A 17,212-nucleotide genomic window follows, 5' to 3' on the forward strand; every position below is an offset into this window, starting at 1 on the left:
ACATATACCATATAAACATGCTCAGCAAAAATAACAGAAAGCACAAGTCAATCTGTGTTACTGTAAGGGGACAGTGCAAACAACTGGGCTTATCCAAAGGCCAGTTGAACTGCATTTTGGTTTAAAGCCGCACTTATCAATATTTTTAAATTAACAGTGGACAATGACTACATGTAATGTGAAAGGTGTTGTGTCGCTCATAGTGAAGAATGTACAGAAAATGATCACTGATTCTGCAGTTCTACTCAAATCTAAGTGTTTTTGTGTTTTTCAGCTCATTGTTTTGGTTTTCTGTCCTGCTACCTTTAGCCCCAATCATCAGTGGTTTACAATGAAAATGCCCTGATAAACCCAACAGCATCAAATGATGCTACTGGTGAACATAGTGGAACTTAACGGAACTGTGGGAGTTGGTGCAAAGCAAAAAAGAGTCAAAAGGAGGAGATACTTAGGTCATTGGGTGGTCAGAGACACAGCTCCAAATGAATGCTAATGTTGCTCTGTGTCTGATGAATGAGTAACTAAGCAAATTTCAGCTAACACATTTGCCATATCAGCTTTATAAGGTTACAATATGTCAATGTTGTGTTTACAGCTTTCTGTGCTGCCACCAAAAGTTATGAAAGGATGTTTAAGCCACAGTTAGAATCACATTAAAGCATTATTTTATATATTTTCTATCGTCAACATATCTGATGTTAGTCTCTTATAATAATAATACATTATTACCATGTCAGTGGTTCACTGTCACAAACTTATTTGTTTCTGTGAAAGATGCAGTGAGGCTCAGTGATTTCCTAAAACAACAGTGAGAGCCAACTGAATATGCATTCGTATTTGATGTATTGCTTATGTTTTCAATGTTATATTTTGGTATCATTAACATTCATAGTATAGTTTTATGTATATTCTGAACAGTGAATTACTGGTGGACTATGCAAAAAATTAGTTCATATTTAGTATTATGTCCTTGTCTGCTAGAATACAGGTACATGTATTTAAATATTTATACCAGGTGATAGTTCCATAAGGTGTTCTTGTGCAAATGTGTACAAAGGTATAGGAAAAGTGTGCAAATTGGATCGTATCGGTTTGATAGCTTTAAATACACAATATAACATCAAGGACTAGTGTAAGATGTAACTTCTTCTTTATGTGTTTTTAATAGTTTTCTTACAACATAGGAATGAGATATATCAGACTTTGGCTTCACAGGCGAAATTTGTTGATGATACAAAAAATATAACCAGACTTATCCTTCATGGTCCTCAGGCCAACATGGGCTGAGCATACTTGTTATAAAAACTGCCATCATTACAATGTTATTCCCTAATATCCCTGCTACTATGAAGCCATTATGCAGCATGTAATGACATCCCCTCATTATGTTTGACATAGCCACCCCTCCCGCCTCTTACCTGAGTCCTTCTCAAAGAAAAGACAGCAGTGAGTCTGTAGTAGCCATGGTAACACCTGTGACAGATGAAAAGATGGATGACAGATAGAGTACAATACAGCTGAGTCACTCCAGGCACAAACACACACATACGCACTCACACATTGACTGAATAGAGAGGAGCGGCACAATGGGAACATGTGGGCATTTACAGACAGAAGAAACTTGAGGGAAGAAGCTGTGGGTCACCTCCATTCACAATGACGCCCCCCCCCCCCCCCCCCCCCCCCCCCACTCCCGCCTTCCCTCCACATCCAAACACATGTACTCATAACAGTTACTTAACACCTCGCCCACACACACCATGCATCATTCAGTGCTATTGATTGTGAGTTGCAGGAAAGACAAGGACAAAGTGGACAGTCAGTCAGTGAGTGGCTCATTTATGCTGTGCAGAACTTCTGGCTTTCTGAAATGTGCACCTTGGGTCTGCGTGGCCAGGTGCGACACACTGGCTTCAGCTGGTGAAAATCCAAGCCTCCATCAGACCTCATGTAGGTGCGTCCGGGATTCTACCCATCAACAACACTAACAAGCAGCGCTGCAGGCTCGGTTCATGCACAAACACGACACTGCGCGTCCTCTGTCCTACCTTTTTCAGCGCTGACATCTTCCGCCTCAGAGAAGGTCACTTCTTCTTCGATAGTAAACGGGGGGTAAATAAGTGACAGGCGATCACGTCCCCTGGCATCCATGGAGATGTTCATTGCCTTGCTGGCTGGGAACATCTGCAGCAGTGTGGCTGTAGTTTCCCATGATGAAGGCGGCTTGTATGTGTTTTCTTGTCCAACGCAAGTCCCGATGCAGCTGCACACCTCATTCTGTGGAGATGACTTATAATGCACTGATGATGTTGTGGTCACTGAAAGCACAGCTCCGCTTCTGAAGGCTGCCTATATCAGACGCCATTTTTACAAAGTCTGCACCTACAGTAGCGCACTTGTATAATATAACCTAATAGAAATAACATAATAGAAACAGAAAAAGCTGTTGTAAAGTTAAACCACTCATTTTTATCAATGCTGTGGAATCTGTCGTAAATTTGGATAATAAATGACACTACATGTACATAATTATGATATAATATTTTAAATTAAAATGCACGGTATGGACAGTTTTGGTGTGGTTGGATAGACGTGGCTTTTACATGAAAAAGAAAACGAAAAAAAAGAAGTTGAAATAAAAAAATGACCTGAACTGAAACCCACACAAACAAACAGAAAAAAAACATAATTTCATATCCTTTACCCTGTCGGTTTATTTGATTTTACTTATTATGTAATCATAACATAACTTAACAGAAACAAAGTTACAAAGTCACTTACAATAAATAATGAATGAAAAATGAAAAAGTCAATAAAATCAATAAAATTATAATTTAAACAATTACAATAATTTTGTATCAGTTAGGAGAAAACTTTCCAATCAAGGTCATTCTCAAAAACTGATTTTGAGAATGACCTTGCAACTGCAAATGTACCAGTGAAAATCTTACCAGAATAACTTTCTCTTTAGGGGGTGTGAATGATAAAAGTGTCCTGCCCTGTCTTCCAAACACTGCTGTTGAAGTGACCCTGGGAGAGGCACTTCATCTCATCAGAGCTTCATGACAGGCCACTGTAGGTAGACTGCTGTGTCACTGGACAGCTCCTGGAGGGGGATCAGTAGTGTGCTGGCAAAGTACAAGCTCAGCACATATCTCCTGAAAAAGTGTTAAAATAACTGCGATTCAGGAAGTGAGTCACACCTGGACTGCACCTTCACAATCTATCCTCACATATTCTCAGGTCTACTGTAGCCTACCTCTCTGCTTGTCTTTTACTTGCACCCACTTGCTCCTTGAGGAGTAAGAGAGCACAGCACTCAGAGCCAAAGACTCATTAAGTTCCTGCTTTACCCCCTGAGTTTTAATAAATGATAAGAAAACTAAGTTATTATTAAGGTGTAGTTTGTCAGTTTATTTTGTAAATGGAGAAAATAACTGCAGATGTGCCTTTAGCTTTGCAGACAATGTTTATGGTATATGAAGTGAGTGGGAAGAAACATGATGAGATTGATTTAGCAGTGAGGTGGAAGGTCATTGAGAAATTATAAGGATACGTTGCATAAAACAGCCAGAAGCTGGAAAGTGCCTCATTTCTAAACCTTTGCTCACTTTGCAGATACAAACAGATGTTACCCGGTGCAAATCAATCTGCACAAACAGTATGATACAAAACAATGATAACATAACCTTGACAACAACGATAAGAGATCAGAGAATAATGTGAGAATGATAATGAGTTTGGAAGAATGCCCAAACTTGCAGCTTTCTGATGCCCCGCAATCATGGACCGGGCACAGGATGGGAGGTCACTTGGCCCCTGGGACAGAGCCTCTGTAGGAAGTGACTGTTAATATTTTTTGTTTGAAAGTCACAAAGCTCAGTTAAACAATACAATAGGACCACAAAAAAAATGCAAAAGGTGAAGAAAGGCAAAAAACCCACAAAATGACACAAAACAACTACAAAGAAACACAAAACTACAAAGAGACTGAAAATGACTACTTAGAAATGCAAAATGACAACAAAACAGCACAAAGTGACCAAAAAGAGATGCAAACAATCACAAAGACACACAAAGCAGCCAGCTCGAGGGCCCTACTCTGCCCGGGGATCCTTTTATTCAATGCATACTTAAAGTAATTTAATTCAACCTTACATCAAATCAACTGCTTGATTTCTGTTTGGGCAAAATTGAAGAAAATACATCTTCACAAAATTCCACTTCATTTTATTAACAACATAAATGTTGACACACTTAAGATTATTAAGATTATTATTATTTATTTATTTGTATTATTATTCCTGGCAGTATTGAATTTGGACACCAGATGGCACCAGGTATCTTTTTCACTGTGCTCTGTCCATGGTGCTACATCCAAATTACTTCGTAATAATGCTCAGGACCCTCTCTTCTTCTTCTTCTTCTTCTTCTTCTTTTTCTTCTTCTTCTTCTTCTTCTTCTTCTTTTTCTTCTTCTTCGTCTTCTTCTTCTTCTGTCTTTTTGACTGCAGCATTTTTCTTTTGTTAGTATCCACGCTTCATTGGTCAGACTACAACATCTAAATATTTTTTTGTTAATTGCACTTGCGGGAAAACATGCATCACAGGCACCTCTCCACTAACACAGTGTTCATACTCCGTCCTCTTTTCCTTGGCCTTCCTCCTGAGACTTTTTCAGCTCCTGCCACTATTCACCGCCTGGTGTGTCAGACTGACCAGAAGAAAACACAGCAAAAATGTGGATCAGGAAAGATTTTAAACTATATGTTTTCTTCACATCTGAGCTACCTAAAATCCATTCAGTATATATATATATATATATATATATATATATATATATATATATATATATCTCCACTACCTGACCTCCAGTGGTGAAAAGTAACACTACTGCATACTTGTACTCTACTACTTTTCTGAGGCAAATATTGTACTTTTTACTCCACCACATTTATCATCTGATGTAGTTTGCAGTTACCTTTCAGATTAAGATTTTAAATACCAAAAATGATATCAGCTTCTAAGAAATGATGCCTTAAAGATTTAAGCACCAAACTATGAAGCAGTCAGAATTAGTACCACTTTGGCGAAATCCACCATGGAGTATTTTTTAGTGTGGCACTGTTACTTTTTCCTTTGAATGGTGAGTTTTAAAAACACTCAACTCGAATCTTGCTTCAGTCACTGAAGCCTGTTTAAGTGAAATAGCACAAGTGCATTGCGCATTAATTGTCAGCACCGTTTGGCTCTTGCCCGCGGCTGTTCTCTCCTCCCTCGTCGTGATTGACATGTTCACTCATTCCTGACACACTTGAGGCCGCGGGGCAGCAGCACGGGTTACCTGGCTGCCGAACACACCTGCATTCAACTGGAGATGATGTCGGTGCCAACACCTGTGCGGGCACCGCAGCGAGCGGCTGCTGCGCACACACTCCGCTCCTTCCTCCTTCGCGTCCTGACGCATTGGATTTAAAGGAGAAGCAGAGCTGGATATTATCGGGAAGTGGACTCAAGTTATAGATGGTGGCCGCCTCTCTGTGGTGAACATGGGATGTCGGAGGAGAAGGACTGTCAGTGATTGGAACCGTGTCCTGCTGTGAATTTGGGAGACGGGACGCAGAAACCTCCCGGCAAGGAGGTGTAGAGACCGGGGAAAGAAATCCGCCGCACAGCTTGGACCCAGACTGGAAGGCGTCCAGCTGGCAGGCTGAGCAGGTCGGGTGACTGAAGCAGCAGGGTGTCGATGTGTGCTCAGTTAGATGCAACCTATCTCACAGCCAAGACAAAAAAAAAAAAATTATTTTTGTTAAAACGTGATTCCAAACTTCATTCACCAAACGGGCAGTTTAAAGTTCCCTGCCTCGTTGAAAACAGCAACGTTGAGCTTGTCAAATTTTCGAAGCGTTTTACATCCTAATTGGAAGTCCTGTGTAAAACGGCATATCATTCACCAAGATGCACATTGATTTAGTAGCAGTTTAGATTGTAGAGTTAGTTCTCCTGTCAGCCCAGTCCTTTAATACTCCCTGATAATCTGCGGTGGCTGCAGTCAGCTGTAAAAAAAAAAAAAATATATATATATATTATTGTGAATTCTGCGTCATTGGAAATCATGGGCATGCCAAATGTGTCTGGAGATACTACCAATGTCTAACTAAGCTTACTTATGGCTTTTAATGTATGGGTCTTACTTATAACCATGGCAACCTTAAATCACTAGATTATTTAATGGAGTTTGGTAGCCATAGTCGGTCATGTGTTAGAAATGACATAACCCCACAGCACTGCGGGGGAAGGTGTCTGCACCTTTTGGAAAGGATATAATCATTTTAATACGTCTGTGGCAATTTTTAATGGGAAGGCTAATGGCAGCTGTTGTGAGCTACTTAAGGCAGGGGACCCAACTAACACTGTAGTTTTTGTGCTGTAGTTTGTTTTAATTACAAATGTAGTCAAATGCAATTCCTGCAGTTTTAAGACCCCATTGTAATATTGTGTAACTCATAAAGGATTCCTTGAGCAAAGGACTTGAGGCTCTTTTCTTGACATGTTGCATTCCTTTTTTTTCTACTGAGCAAAAGTTCAGCAGTGAGTCATACTCATGAAAAATTTATATTCATCCCCAGGTAGCAGTGGGCTTCACAAATCAGAGGACAGAGTGAAGGACACTGGGATAGTCTGTCCAGATACCCACCACTGCTGGATCATGGGTAACCATACTGGCAAAGACAGCCACGGCCCTACAGGTATCACAGCAACACAAAGGGAAAAACAACTGTTTTGTTCTGAATTACAATGATGGAATATTTTGTCTTCATTACTTTTTAAAAACAATCACCTGCATTGAAAACACTATTTTTAGGTTGCTGTACTGCACATGCCCATTTTTCTCTCACTGTCTTGAATTGGTACATTTACACTGAGGACGGTATCAGCTGAATTTTTTTGAGAAACAGTGGTGAGTGCAGTTTTTCTTTTTCATTACATCCCTCTAATTCCAAGAAGATTCAAAGACAAATACCATTTATCACATCATTTTGTTTACCCAAAACACACTGATATAGTGCAGAGGCATTGGAAATCATGTCATGAAATTAAGTCTGCATTTTATAAAGGAAATTTTATTTTAAAAAATGCTATTTTTTGCAATTTTTATGTGAACTTATAAATGTATGAAGCTAAATCACAAAGTGGGTTTCATTGAGTGATCCTCTATAGATTTACCCGGTTTGTAAATCTAATTCTGGTGTGAGGTACTGCATGATGACAGACACATTTCTTTGCACATGGGAAGTGATGAATAAGAACTGTATCTTAGAGGATTCAGTGAAAGTTGGATTCAGCAGCCTCAGATCTTTTGGCCTCTGTCTTGTGCCGCCAGTATAATTCGGTTCAAAGCATCACAGCCGAGCTGTCATTTGGCTAATGTTTGAAACTGCCTTGTGAAGCGTCATGTGTCCTGTTTTCTTACTGAAGACATTCAGTCAGTTGCTTGCTCTGGTTAATTCTCACTTGCAGCTGTTCAAAATGCTGCTCCTGGCTTTCATCTCTTGGCTGTCAGTATGCAGGAAGCGGGCTCAAACCGGAGGATGAGAATAGCTTCACTGCTGTAGCTGAATAGACTATATAATGCCGCTGCTGGGGAAATGATGAGTCTGCAGAATCTGCAGTACAACACAAGGACAAGGAGGGGAAGCATGAAAAGATCTGAGTCGAAGCAGGTGGAGATCCCTGTAGCCTGCCGAGGTCTACATGAGTTAATCAGTGCACACCATAAACAGGATACTATCAGCCTCAGACACAGAAACCACATAGTTCTAACATGAGTTGTCAATGACTGAAACTTTAGAGGTTGTATCCCTCCCTAGAAACCAAGCCAAACTGTTAATAATGCAGCAACATTACTCTAAATTCATGAAAGTGTATGCAGAAAGCTGATGATGGATGTAATTGCCTGGTGGTAGGAGTGAGAGCAGCTGATGGTAGATCAGGGTAAAATTGCCTCTCTTCCTGGATCTTGCCACATGGGAACAGTGTGTATGTGTGTGTTTGCCAGCCAAGACATTGGCAGGAGAGGCTTTTTGCTGCATCAGTCAGCCCAGGACAGTAAATAAGGGAGCGGACACCGAGTGCTTGCATCTGCATCGAGGGAAAGAAGAGGGGGGGGGCTTTGCATTCAGCACATTTTTCAACTTCTATTAGATGATTTAAAGCTCAGATCTGTTTTTTTCTCTTTCACCTCTATGCCTTTCTCTTTCATTTGCTCCCCTTCTGTTTTACAATTTTCCCCCTCTCAGGTTCTCCTTTAGATTTCTTCCACACGCCTCCTACCACGCCCTCAGAGGCAGAGCTGACTGCCATGGCCTTATCCTCCGCAGCTTCCTGTAATAAGGCACAGACGCCACCGGCCGACAGCACCACCCCCTCCACCACCACTCCAGTCGCAGACTGGACACAGAAGCCGTCTGCTCCCTCAGAATGGGCCGTGATAAGTGTAGACAGCATCACCCCCTCAGAGACAAATGTTAGCGATGCAGCAGGGAGACACGGGAAGGCAGCGGTCAGCCCAGGCAGCCCAGCGTCTCTGCCTCCATCCAGGGGATCACCGTCAGAGCAGAGCTGGCAAGAGAGAGATAGCGGACTGGAGCCGCAGGCTGCAGCAGAGAGAGTTGGAGAGGAGATGACGCTGGTTTTACTCAGTCTGATGGAGCACTACAGGGCCTCACTAGGCCTGAACCCCAACACTGACGTTACAACAGGAGCTGTAGGTAGGCCCTCTACCGTCATTGTTTTCTTTTGCTTCTTTAAAGTTACTTTTATTTTATTCAGCTTCTTCATTCTGCATGAAGGTTCATAGTCCAAAAGGTGCAGAATAAAACAGTATAAAGAGAGCTTTATTTCCTAACCCTAACCCAGAAATCACTCATATGAATAAGTTGTGGTAACAATGCATAGAAGCAATGTGTTTTTTATTTATTTATTTATTTATTTATTGCATGTGGTGTTGCCTGTCATGTGTGTTAAATGTGTATTTGTAAGATTGATAACTCTTTTTAGTCCAAATCAAATTTATATATGGGTACAAATAAGGTAACCTACCTAACTTTTATGGAAACTGTTGCTGACCTCTGTCTGAGACCAGAGGAAATTCCAGAAGCAGCACCGTTTGTCTCCTGCTCCCACTTAAAGTAAATGTTTCGAAGTGTCTCCTTTTAAGTAAATGGTAACTATTGATCTCTGCGTAAAAGTGTAACTTTTAATTTTTTGGATTTACTTAAAGTCAATCTTCACTAAAAAACATATTTTCACTGATTGTTATTTCGCTTTGATATTTGAGCTTCACTGTGCGAAATAGTGCGAAGTTTGACAGTAAAAGGGCGTTTTGTCATTCATCTGCTGAAGGAGCAAAGCTTCTCCCTGTTCACCTTAAAGTGGCTTGAGGAGTTTCATTTAAATATCTTAAGTTACTATCTCTCACCAAATGAGGTAACACAATGGTGATCCTTGTACAGTTTCATGAACTGAGTGTCTGGTCTGACTCACCTGTAAAATTCACACCTGTAACTAAATTAGTGGGTCAAACACAAACCTGTTAAACCTGTGGTGACGTGTTGCTCTTCTGTAATTGGTGATTGAGCTACTGATTATAGCTGTCAGACTTTACTGTCACTCATATTTATGTGCTTTTTGTGTTTGTCAGAGCTGCTCAGGCGTTTGATAACAGAGAGGGATGAGCTGGTTGAGGAGGTGGACACACTGAAGGAGACACTGAGGGTGAGTTCATGTCACATGCACTCAGCCCTGATCCTGAACATTTCTTGAACCTCATTTATTTTCTATGCATTACAAACTTGATTTTGACAACTTTGAAGACAAAGGATACTTAGTTAAAACGTCTTTGTGTTGGGAAATTAATGAAATCTTGAAAATGTCAAATTCATTTTTTTTCATTGCATTTTTGGTCTGATGACATCACTGCAGCATACTTAATCAAATAGCCGAGGCTGTGCTGAAAAAATATTGATTACTTGCTTGTGCCTTAGGGTATTGAATTTATAACAGTATTTAGATTGAGATCAGATTAAGAGATCAGTTGCATCAGTATTATCCATGACTCCGAAGGACACTGAGAGCCTCTTTAAGGAATAGCATCTCATACATTCAGATAGCAGTGTTTATTTTCCCTTTGGTGCTCTTTTTTTCTCCTCCACAGACAGAGAGGTTGGAGTGGCATCAGTTCCAGTGCGACCTGCAGGTTGCGGTGTCTGTGGCCGACCGACTGCGGGTCGAGTCGGAGCAGGCTCTGGGTTTACTCCAAGAGAACCACAGGGCCGTGGAGGAGCAGCTTGCTGAGGCCCTCAGCAGACAGCAGGAGACGGACAGAGAGCTGGAGAGTCTGAGAGCCGAGCACAGAGACGTATGCAGCAAACTAACTGAACTCACCCAGCAGCAGCAGCAGGAGCGAGCTGAGCTGGATGCTCTGAGAAACACGTGCAGGGTGAAAGACATAACAGATGGTGATAAACAGGCAGAGAGACAAGACCCTGAGGAGAGGCAGGGAAAGGAAATGCACAAAGTTATGGAGGAAGCTGAAGCAGAGACTGAAGCTAAAAATGTGGAAAAGCAGAAGGAGAATGAAGCAAATCAAGAAGTGGAAACTGAAGGTGCAGGTCAGGATCCTGAGGAGGCAAATGGCTCAGGGAGCATGCAGCTGACAGGGAAGGGGGTAGCAGAGGGATACCTTCGTAGTTTAGCTGCACTGGAGAAAAAGAAAGAAGAGGGACGTGGGCAGAGAGATCCAAGGAGGATTGTGATGCTGTCTGAAAGATCTTGGTGAGTCCACGTGAAAGTTCACCCTCACTACATTAAATCAAGATATTACCAAACATGCACATTTTTGTCTTTTAGGAGTTTATCTCGTCTCCCCCTCCCGATTGACTCCAGTGAAAATGGGACCCTAAAGAACACAAGCACAACACTGCCGCTATGCAAGGTATAACAGTTGCTGAACATGTTTATGACATTATCAGGATTATAAGTCATATTTATATGTATTTGTGATGTTATTTGTAAATGACTTTCTTCCAGAAAGAAGCGCCAACAAAAGGGAGACGGATGGACCGCATTTTACAGCGGCAGGATAGTTGGTCCAGCTTTTACACAGGTGACTTTAAACCTGCCAATGCATTATTGTTTTTTATAACATCTTAATAAGTATACAGTTGTGTGACTGTGGCTGCGTTTGTGTGTCTTGCAGGAAAACAGGATGAGGACCAAAGCTCAGATTCCATCAAGTAAGTCACTACTAGGTCCTTTTATTTGTTGATACCGACACGTCAACAGCCCCTGAGACTGATTGATAAATGTTTAGCACGAATAAGTTATAGTAGTATTTTCAAATCAACCATCAAGTCACATTCAAATCTGCAGAAAAAGCTTTTCTTGCAGTTCCTAAGTCTAGATTTGCTTTAAACTAACTTGTATGATTCTATATCTCCTGGACTAAATCATACTATTGTTTTAAATCTCATATGTGGTTTTACTTTTATTACCATTTCTCATGTTCTTAAGATAATCTCAAAAGAGTCTGTTAACTGATTTGTGGTTTTCTTGTTTTCCCAGACCTCGGGATGGTTTCAGTGCTCTGCTGCGGCGTCATGGCGGCTCCAGAAGAAACTCCTTGCTGCGCTGGTGCCAAAGTCGTACACAAGGTTATAAAGTAAGAGCAGTGGCATTTCAACATTATTGAGATTTTTTTTTTTTTTTAATCAATTACAATCTGTAAAATCAAGTTGAATTCCACACAGGGAACAAAAATACCTTTTACAAATCAAACCATCTCATCGTGTGATGTGTTTTTACAACAGAATATTGAGATCACTAACTTCAGTAGCAGCTGGGAAGATGGTTTGGCGTTCTGTGCTGTTTATCACACATATCTACCAAATCGCATCCCCTATGACAGCCTCAACCCAGAAGACAAGGTAAAACTACTGGTGATTCTAAAAACAAAAACATGTAATATGCAGATTTATGGAAGTTTAATTAATTTACAAAAGTACAAATATCAATAGTCTTTAAAGTCATGAAACTAGGCTTACAGGTTAACCATCCAGCCCACAGATTCAAAAATCCATAACTTGATGCAAAAATCACTCTAGGTGTGTTGGATCCTAAAATCTGACTGTGGAAGAACTGAAAGAAAAAATAAAACGGCACACAGTCTATCACTTTATTGATATCCCTGTGGTCATCAGACTGAATTTTGACCTGATGAAGGTCTGAGGTCCAAAACTTCATTAACAGACGACAAATGATTGACTGTGCAGGATTTCTTTGGTTCCTTTACCAGAATCATCGCCTGAAAAGTACGTCTGTAAAACTGTGAACCTGTGGATACCAAAGCTTTTCCTGACTTGAATGCTGTGTTTTTACAGAAGGAGAATTTGGACCTTGCTTTTAAGACAGGAGAGAGCGTGGGAATCACAGCCACACTGGTGAGAGACTTTCTGCATAGTACACTTACTGTAACTTCAAATACCTTTCTCACTTGAGATTTATGATTAGTGGACAGTTTAAGAGTAGTTTTCTTTGACAGCCTGATCTGAGGAAATGTACTGCTCACAGTATCGTGCCCTCCGTTCTTACAACCTTGATCTTTCCGTGTTCACTGTGTGACAGACAGCGGAGGAGATGCTGAAGGCAGACGGGCCGGACTGGCAGAGGGTACTGGGTTACATCGAAAGCATTTTCCGTCACTTTGAGATGTGAAGTTGTCTCCTCTTGTCTTGCTCTTGGTTCTTTTCCATCATTGTGAGTGGAGCAAAGGAACTCAACCACTGTTCACCACAAGAGGGAGCTCTATTCATAATGAGCTCACCAGCCAGGATTTAAAACGAATCAGCAATATTAGACTTTATATGATTTTATGTATCCATACAATTTCCCTCACACAGAAATGGCTGTTGGCTGGCACCCAGATAATGGAAACAAAACTGTGTTTTGCCCTTGGAATACTTTTATTTTATTATTTTTTTTTTTTTACAAACTGTACATTATACACTGGGTTCAAAAGCTACTGGGTGAATATGCACAGGACACAAACATATTTAAGTACAGCAGATTAATCACCTGCTCAACAGTTACTTTCACATTTGTTCCTGGGTGCTGGGTGCACTGGTTTTCACGTCGTTTGCCTTTTAAAAAAAAAAAAAAGCACTTTATGATATTTTTTATTTTCAAGTTTCAGAGTCTGGGGCACTTAAGTTTCATTTATCTTGGCTAATAATAGACTTAGTTTTAGTCCTAAACCTCTCCTGCTATAATACAGTGCTGTCATATCTGCATGCACACAAAACTAAAAACCACAAAACAAACGGAGGGGGTGGAATGAAGCAAGTTTTTATATACTGTAATAGTGATGTTTTAACCTTAAACTATAGACTGTGTAAGGAAAGTTTCCTTTGAGTAAATGTATATATGTAAATGTGTGTAATCGCTTCAATATTTTTAAAGAAGATGTTGCTGCCAAAGCCTTATTGCAATAATAAAGTTGTGTATAATGTAAGGTCTTGGTTTTTTCCTTCATTAATACCACACAGAGATTCACAGAAAACCTTTATTTTAATATATAACAAGAATGACATTGATACATTTGACAGAATATAAAAATGGTATAAAAGAATTATATAAAAGATGGCATTAAAGGAAATGTTTAATGTTAAATGACATAAAATGGTAATCACGTAACATAGGAAATAAATACTGAAACATTTCAAATGCAATAATTTAACAAGTTATGCAAGGATGCTTTAAATGAAACCATAATAAAGATAAGGTATGTGTTTAATCTTTGCTGGAATGCATTAGTGTATTGAGTTTGAAACTAACTTTGCCAAAACTTCGAGACACAGTATGGCCACACAGATCCAAAGCATTAAATGACCGTAACCTTGCAGTTGACCAATGCACATAAATAGATCCTATGAAGCTGGAATGGCGCCTCCTATAGGTGGTGTTGACAGAGGTGGCAGGAGCAGAGACTTCAGTTTAGCTGACATGGCTGCAATTTCAGGGTCCTGCGTTTCATACATCTTCACCAGTCTGGCAAATTTTAGGACACCTGAAAGTGAGGCAGAGCCAAGATGATAAACTGTGATATCTATCTGTGGCCATTTTGAGGAAATACAGTCCCTAAAGATAAACTGTTTTTCCATGTAATGTGACAATATTGTGTGGTTAACTCGTCACATTCAGATGGTATTCATATACAAAACATTAAGAGAAAGAAAACGATTACTATTGTGTTAATTTCAGTGTGCTTTAACAGAAACAGAAAATTATGTAATTTAAGTATATTGCAAAATGTAAGACTAGAGAAACAAATATTTAACATACATTGTTATATCGGTATTTGCAAATCTCAGAGGCTATTAAGTTTCGAATCATGAGTGTTATACAAATATATCGCCCAGCTCTAATGGTCTGAAAAGTTGCTCAAGCTCAATCCTCCTAATGGTATTCATGCTGAAAGGTCCTTAATGCATAACACATGAGCAGTGAGTCAAGAAACGAGTGCCTAAATCTACATATAAGGGTTGGAAAATGCTGCCTTACCCTCCCCCTCGTTGTTGAATCCGTAGGCTTTGATAACCTCTTGCTGAATCTGGGTGGCCACGGGGAGCACAAGCTGCAGCATCTTGCCCATGTCGTTGCAGGCGCTCTCTCGAGCCTCCTCCATGCGAGCAGCGTTTTCTGGTACTGAGAAGGCCTGGATCACCTCACTCAGTACCACTGTGAAACAAGAAAAACATCAGTGCCCTGCATCTTCCTCGTGCATGTACTGTATAACTGCAAGGCAACCTAATATATAGCACCTTTTGGTTCATACAGACCCAATGTGCTTGGCAATAACAGGCCTGTCCAAACATCCACCCACACACAAACACACATGTACAGTGACCATCGATAAGCTTGAGAAAACTGGAAAGTTTCTACAGGAAAAGCAACTGGTACAGCTCCCAGGCAGCTCTTCTCACCTCTGGTCTGCTCCACAGTCAGGGTGGGCTGCTGTGCTGGAGCTGAGGCCATGTCTGGAGAGGAAAGACACCAGCAAGCAGATGTTTACAGTGGACAAGACAAACCAGACTGAAAGAAAGTGCTGCAAGAAATAAAAGTTACCTTAGCTGTAGGGCTGAAACCATTTAAATCATTTCAATAATGTTCTACTAAATAATAACAAAGAACTATTTTTAAAATCAATTAATCGTTCAGGACTGTTCGTCAGAGCCATTAGAGGACATACTGAAACTACTAAAAGTACTCAGGTAGTGTACTTAAATAGAGGTACTCTTACTTTACTGAAGTATATTCATCTTATCCGATTTTATACTTCTACTCCACACAACCAGACGTGAACTAGTCTTCCACAATAACATGGCAGCATGAAGGGGATGAGCTGGACATCGTGAATGTTCATCCTTCACTTCCTCTGCTGGTAAATAAGGAACTGGTGCTCTCTAACAACACATACACCGATCAAACGACCGACTGACCACCAAACATTTAAAGTGTAGAGGTTTAGAAACTCACCGATGATGAAAACAACCGAGCTTGTAACAGAGCGGCGAACTCTTCCTAGAAAACGACGCTTTTTACGACAGAGGAGAGCGTTTTACGACAGATAGGACATTTTTACGACATGACGTCTCTCTCTCTTTCCGATAGACGCTGACGTAGAAGGTAAACAAGCTAATAGCATGGCGAATTTATCTTCAACATGTAGTTAAAGTGTAAGTGAAAATGAAAGACGGTCGATGTTAAAAGACTGGATTGTTTTTTTTACGCTTAGCCGAAGCAAAGCTGATATCAAGAAGTTTTGAACGAGTTGTCGCGGTTCTTCTGACCTGACGACGGCTGGGGATATTTAGTGTCGATGGAGCAGAAGCTTGCCGATTTCAGGGCTCGACGACAGGCGGAAAAAGCTGCTAAAAAGGACCAGGCTGCTGATCCAGAGCAGAGAGAACCGACGGTAGCTGCTCGGGCCGAAACAACGTCGACGCCTGAGGGACAGCAGTCAGGAAACAGCCGGGCCGAAGCTCACCGCTGGCGGGTAAAGGTGGTCGCTGAGGACCGGGAGGCACAAAGTACAACATTTCCTTTATGTAGACAACGAAACGAATAATTGATTATTCACATTTTATACATCTTAAAGTATAATTACATCAAGATTGTGGTTAGTCGTTGTCCACCACTGCTGATTGAAAATGTACCAAGTAGATTTACTGATTCAAAAATGTGTGTAATTCAATCATATTAACAAATAACAATTTCACTCTTTATTGAAAGGCACAGGTTCTCCTATAATTTGGGAAAGAAGCAGGAGGTCACAGGTTTTATGTGATCTAGCAGTTAAACAGTTTATTCAGTGTTATCAGTCTTACAGTGCTGAAGAGGTGAAGGTTTTAAACTCTGTATAGCAATCAGAAATATGTTTTGACTCTCTTTTCTATCCTTTGAATGATTTTGTGGTCATTAAGGGTTTCTCACCCCCAGCTGGGGAACCCTGAGCCAGATCATGAATTCTGCCACATCTTCCCTGCAGGACCGCGGTGACTGGCTGCTGGACAGTGCTCTGGGAAGATGGCTGTCATCGAAACAGTTTGTCATCTCGAACCTTACTTTGCTCAAAGTGCTGCTGTGGCTGGTGCTGCTTGGCCTGTTTGTCGAGCTGGAGTTCGGCCTGCCCTTCTTCGTCATCTCCCTCTTCTACTGGCTCTACGAAGGACTCCGCAGTCCAGCGGCCCGTGAGCCTGGAGAACTGAGCGCTTATTCTGTCTTCAACCCAGACTGTCAGCCTCTTCTGGGCTCTCTCACTGCAGAGCAGCTCGAGGGAGAGATGGGTTACAGACCTCTGGCTAATAGATGAAGTGCTTGTGATATGCACGTTTATAAATAATAATCTGGGTTGTTTTTTCTTTTCAGACTGCTACTTTTTTAAAAAAATGTACAATGACTTAAAATTGTAACATCAGTTTATTACTGTATTTGTGTTTAACACATAAAATTGATATTTGTCTACTTCACATTTGCTTCTATTTCTCTTTTGAAGTAGTTGAATAGTGTCACAGGAGGTTGGAGAAATGACACACAATGCCTGTCATTTAAGGTTAACAATAATCATTACCATCAATTAGTTCACAGTGTAATGT

At 40.7% G+C, this 17,212-nt stretch overlaps 4 protein-coding genes across 7 annotated transcripts in view; 2 read left to right on the plus strand and 2 right to left on the minus strand.

The window, feature by feature from the left end:
• Positions 1-2,368, minus strand: part of LOC139612333 (disks large-associated protein 2-like) — a 98,469-nt gene extending 96,101 nt beyond the window's left edge. The window contains exons 1-2 of the mRNA XM_071467818.1: positions 2,049-2,368; positions 1,419-1,473 (exon numbers count right to left, since the gene is read on the minus strand). The gene's annotated coding sequence lies outside the window, so the exon portion shown is untranslated. The remainder of the gene's footprint in view (positions 1-1,418; positions 1,474-2,048) is intronic.
• A 2,753-nt stretch (positions 2,369-5,121) lies between these two features.
• LOC139612085 (cytospin-B-like) lies at positions 5,122-13,569 on the plus strand. Its single transcript, XM_071467271.1, has 12 exons — positions 5,122-5,145; positions 6,629-6,748; positions 8,300-8,770; positions 9,703-9,776; positions 10,216-10,835; positions 10,911-10,995; positions 11,091-11,166; positions 11,260-11,296; positions 11,625-11,721; positions 11,870-11,986; positions 12,440-12,499; positions 12,684-13,569. Exons 2-12 carry the CDS (start codon positions 6,709-6,711, stop codon positions 12,771-12,773), a joined length of 1,767 nt encoding a protein of 588 aa, XP_071323372.1. The 5' UTR covers positions 5,122-5,145; positions 6,629-6,708; the 3' UTR covers positions 12,774-13,569.
• Positions 13,570-13,606: 37 nt separating this feature from the next.
• Positions 13,607-15,726, minus strand: grcc10 (gene rich cluster, C10 gene). 3 transcript variants are annotated; one of them, XM_071467280.1, is made up of 4 exons: positions 15,594-15,726; positions 15,041-15,094; positions 14,619-14,795; positions 13,607-14,124 (listed from the first exon to the last, which is right to left on the minus strand). In XM_071467280.1, the coding sequence occupies exons 2-4, from the start codon at positions 15,090-15,092 to the stop codon at positions 13,985-13,987; spliced, it is 369 nt and encodes a 122-aa protein (XP_071323381.1). In that variant the 5' UTR covers positions 15,093-15,094; positions 15,594-15,726; the 3' UTR covers positions 13,607-13,984. The 3 variants fall into 3 exon arrangements, with proteins under 3 accessions (XP_071323381.1, XP_071323382.1, XP_071323383.1); XM_071467281.1 differs by having other exon boundaries at positions 15,041-15,162; positions 15,594-15,699; XM_071467282.1 differs by lacking the exon at positions 15,594-15,726 and adding an exon at positions 15,358-15,523.
• saysd1 (SAYSVFN motif domain containing 1) lies at positions 15,723-17,086 on the plus strand. 2 transcript variants are annotated; one of them, XM_071467279.1, is made up of 2 exons: positions 15,723-16,113; positions 16,606-17,086. In XM_071467279.1, exons 1-2 carry the CDS (start codon positions 15,937-15,939, stop codon positions 16,927-16,929), a joined length of 501 nt encoding a protein of 166 aa, XP_071323380.1. In that variant the 5' UTR covers positions 15,723-15,936; the 3' UTR covers positions 16,930-17,086. The 2 variants fall into 2 exon arrangements, with proteins under 2 accessions (XP_071323380.1, XP_071323379.1); XM_071467278.1 differs by having other exon boundaries at positions 15,724-16,119.
• The last annotated feature ends 126 nt before the right edge of the window (positions 17,087-17,212 follow it).

Source organism: Trachinotus anak, unplaced genomic scaffold (genome assembly GCF_046630095.1).
Source record: "Trachinotus anak isolate AG129_WGS33_773 ecotype Australia unplaced genomic scaffold, CSIRO_AGI_Tana_v1 ptg000031l, whole genome shotgun sequence".
Lineage (NCBI taxonomy): Eukaryota > Metazoa > Chordata > Actinopteri > Carangiformes > Carangidae > Trachinotus > Trachinotus anak.

Bases quoted from the DNA above. Each gene is read 5' to 3' on its own strand.
- grcc10 (XM_071467280.1), bottom strand. From the start codon at position 15,092: ATGGCCTCAGCTCCAGCACAGCAGCCCACCCTGACTGTGGAGCAGACC. The intron at 14,796-15,040 runs GTGAGAAGAGCT...CTTGTTTCACAG, and splicing joins GACTGTGGAGCAGACCAGAG to TGGTACTGAGTGAGGTGATC. The intron at 14,125-14,618 runs GTAAGGCAGCAT...CCTCACTTTCAG, and splicing joins ATTCAACAACGAGGGGGAGG to GTGTCCTAAAATTTGCCAGA.
- saysd1 (XM_071467278.1), top strand. From the start codon at position 15,937: ATGGAGCAGAAGCTTGCCGATTTCAGGGCTCGACGACAGGCGGAAAAA. The intron at 16,120-16,605 runs GTGGTCGCTGAG...TCTTCCCTGCAG, and splicing joins CTCACCGCTGGCGGGTAAAG to GACCGCGGTGACTGGCTGCT.
- LOC139612085 (XM_071467271.1), top strand. From the start codon at position 6,709: ATGGGTAACCATACTGGCAAAGACAGCCACGGCCCTACAG. The intron at 9,777-10,215 runs GTGAGTTCATGT...TCTCCTCCACAG, and splicing joins CACTGAAGGAGACACTGAGG to ACAGAGAGGTTGGAGTGGCA. The intron at 10,836-10,910 runs GTGAGTCCACGT...TTTGTCTTTTAG, and splicing joins ATGCTGTCTGAAAGATCTTG to GAGTTTATCTCGTCTCCCCC.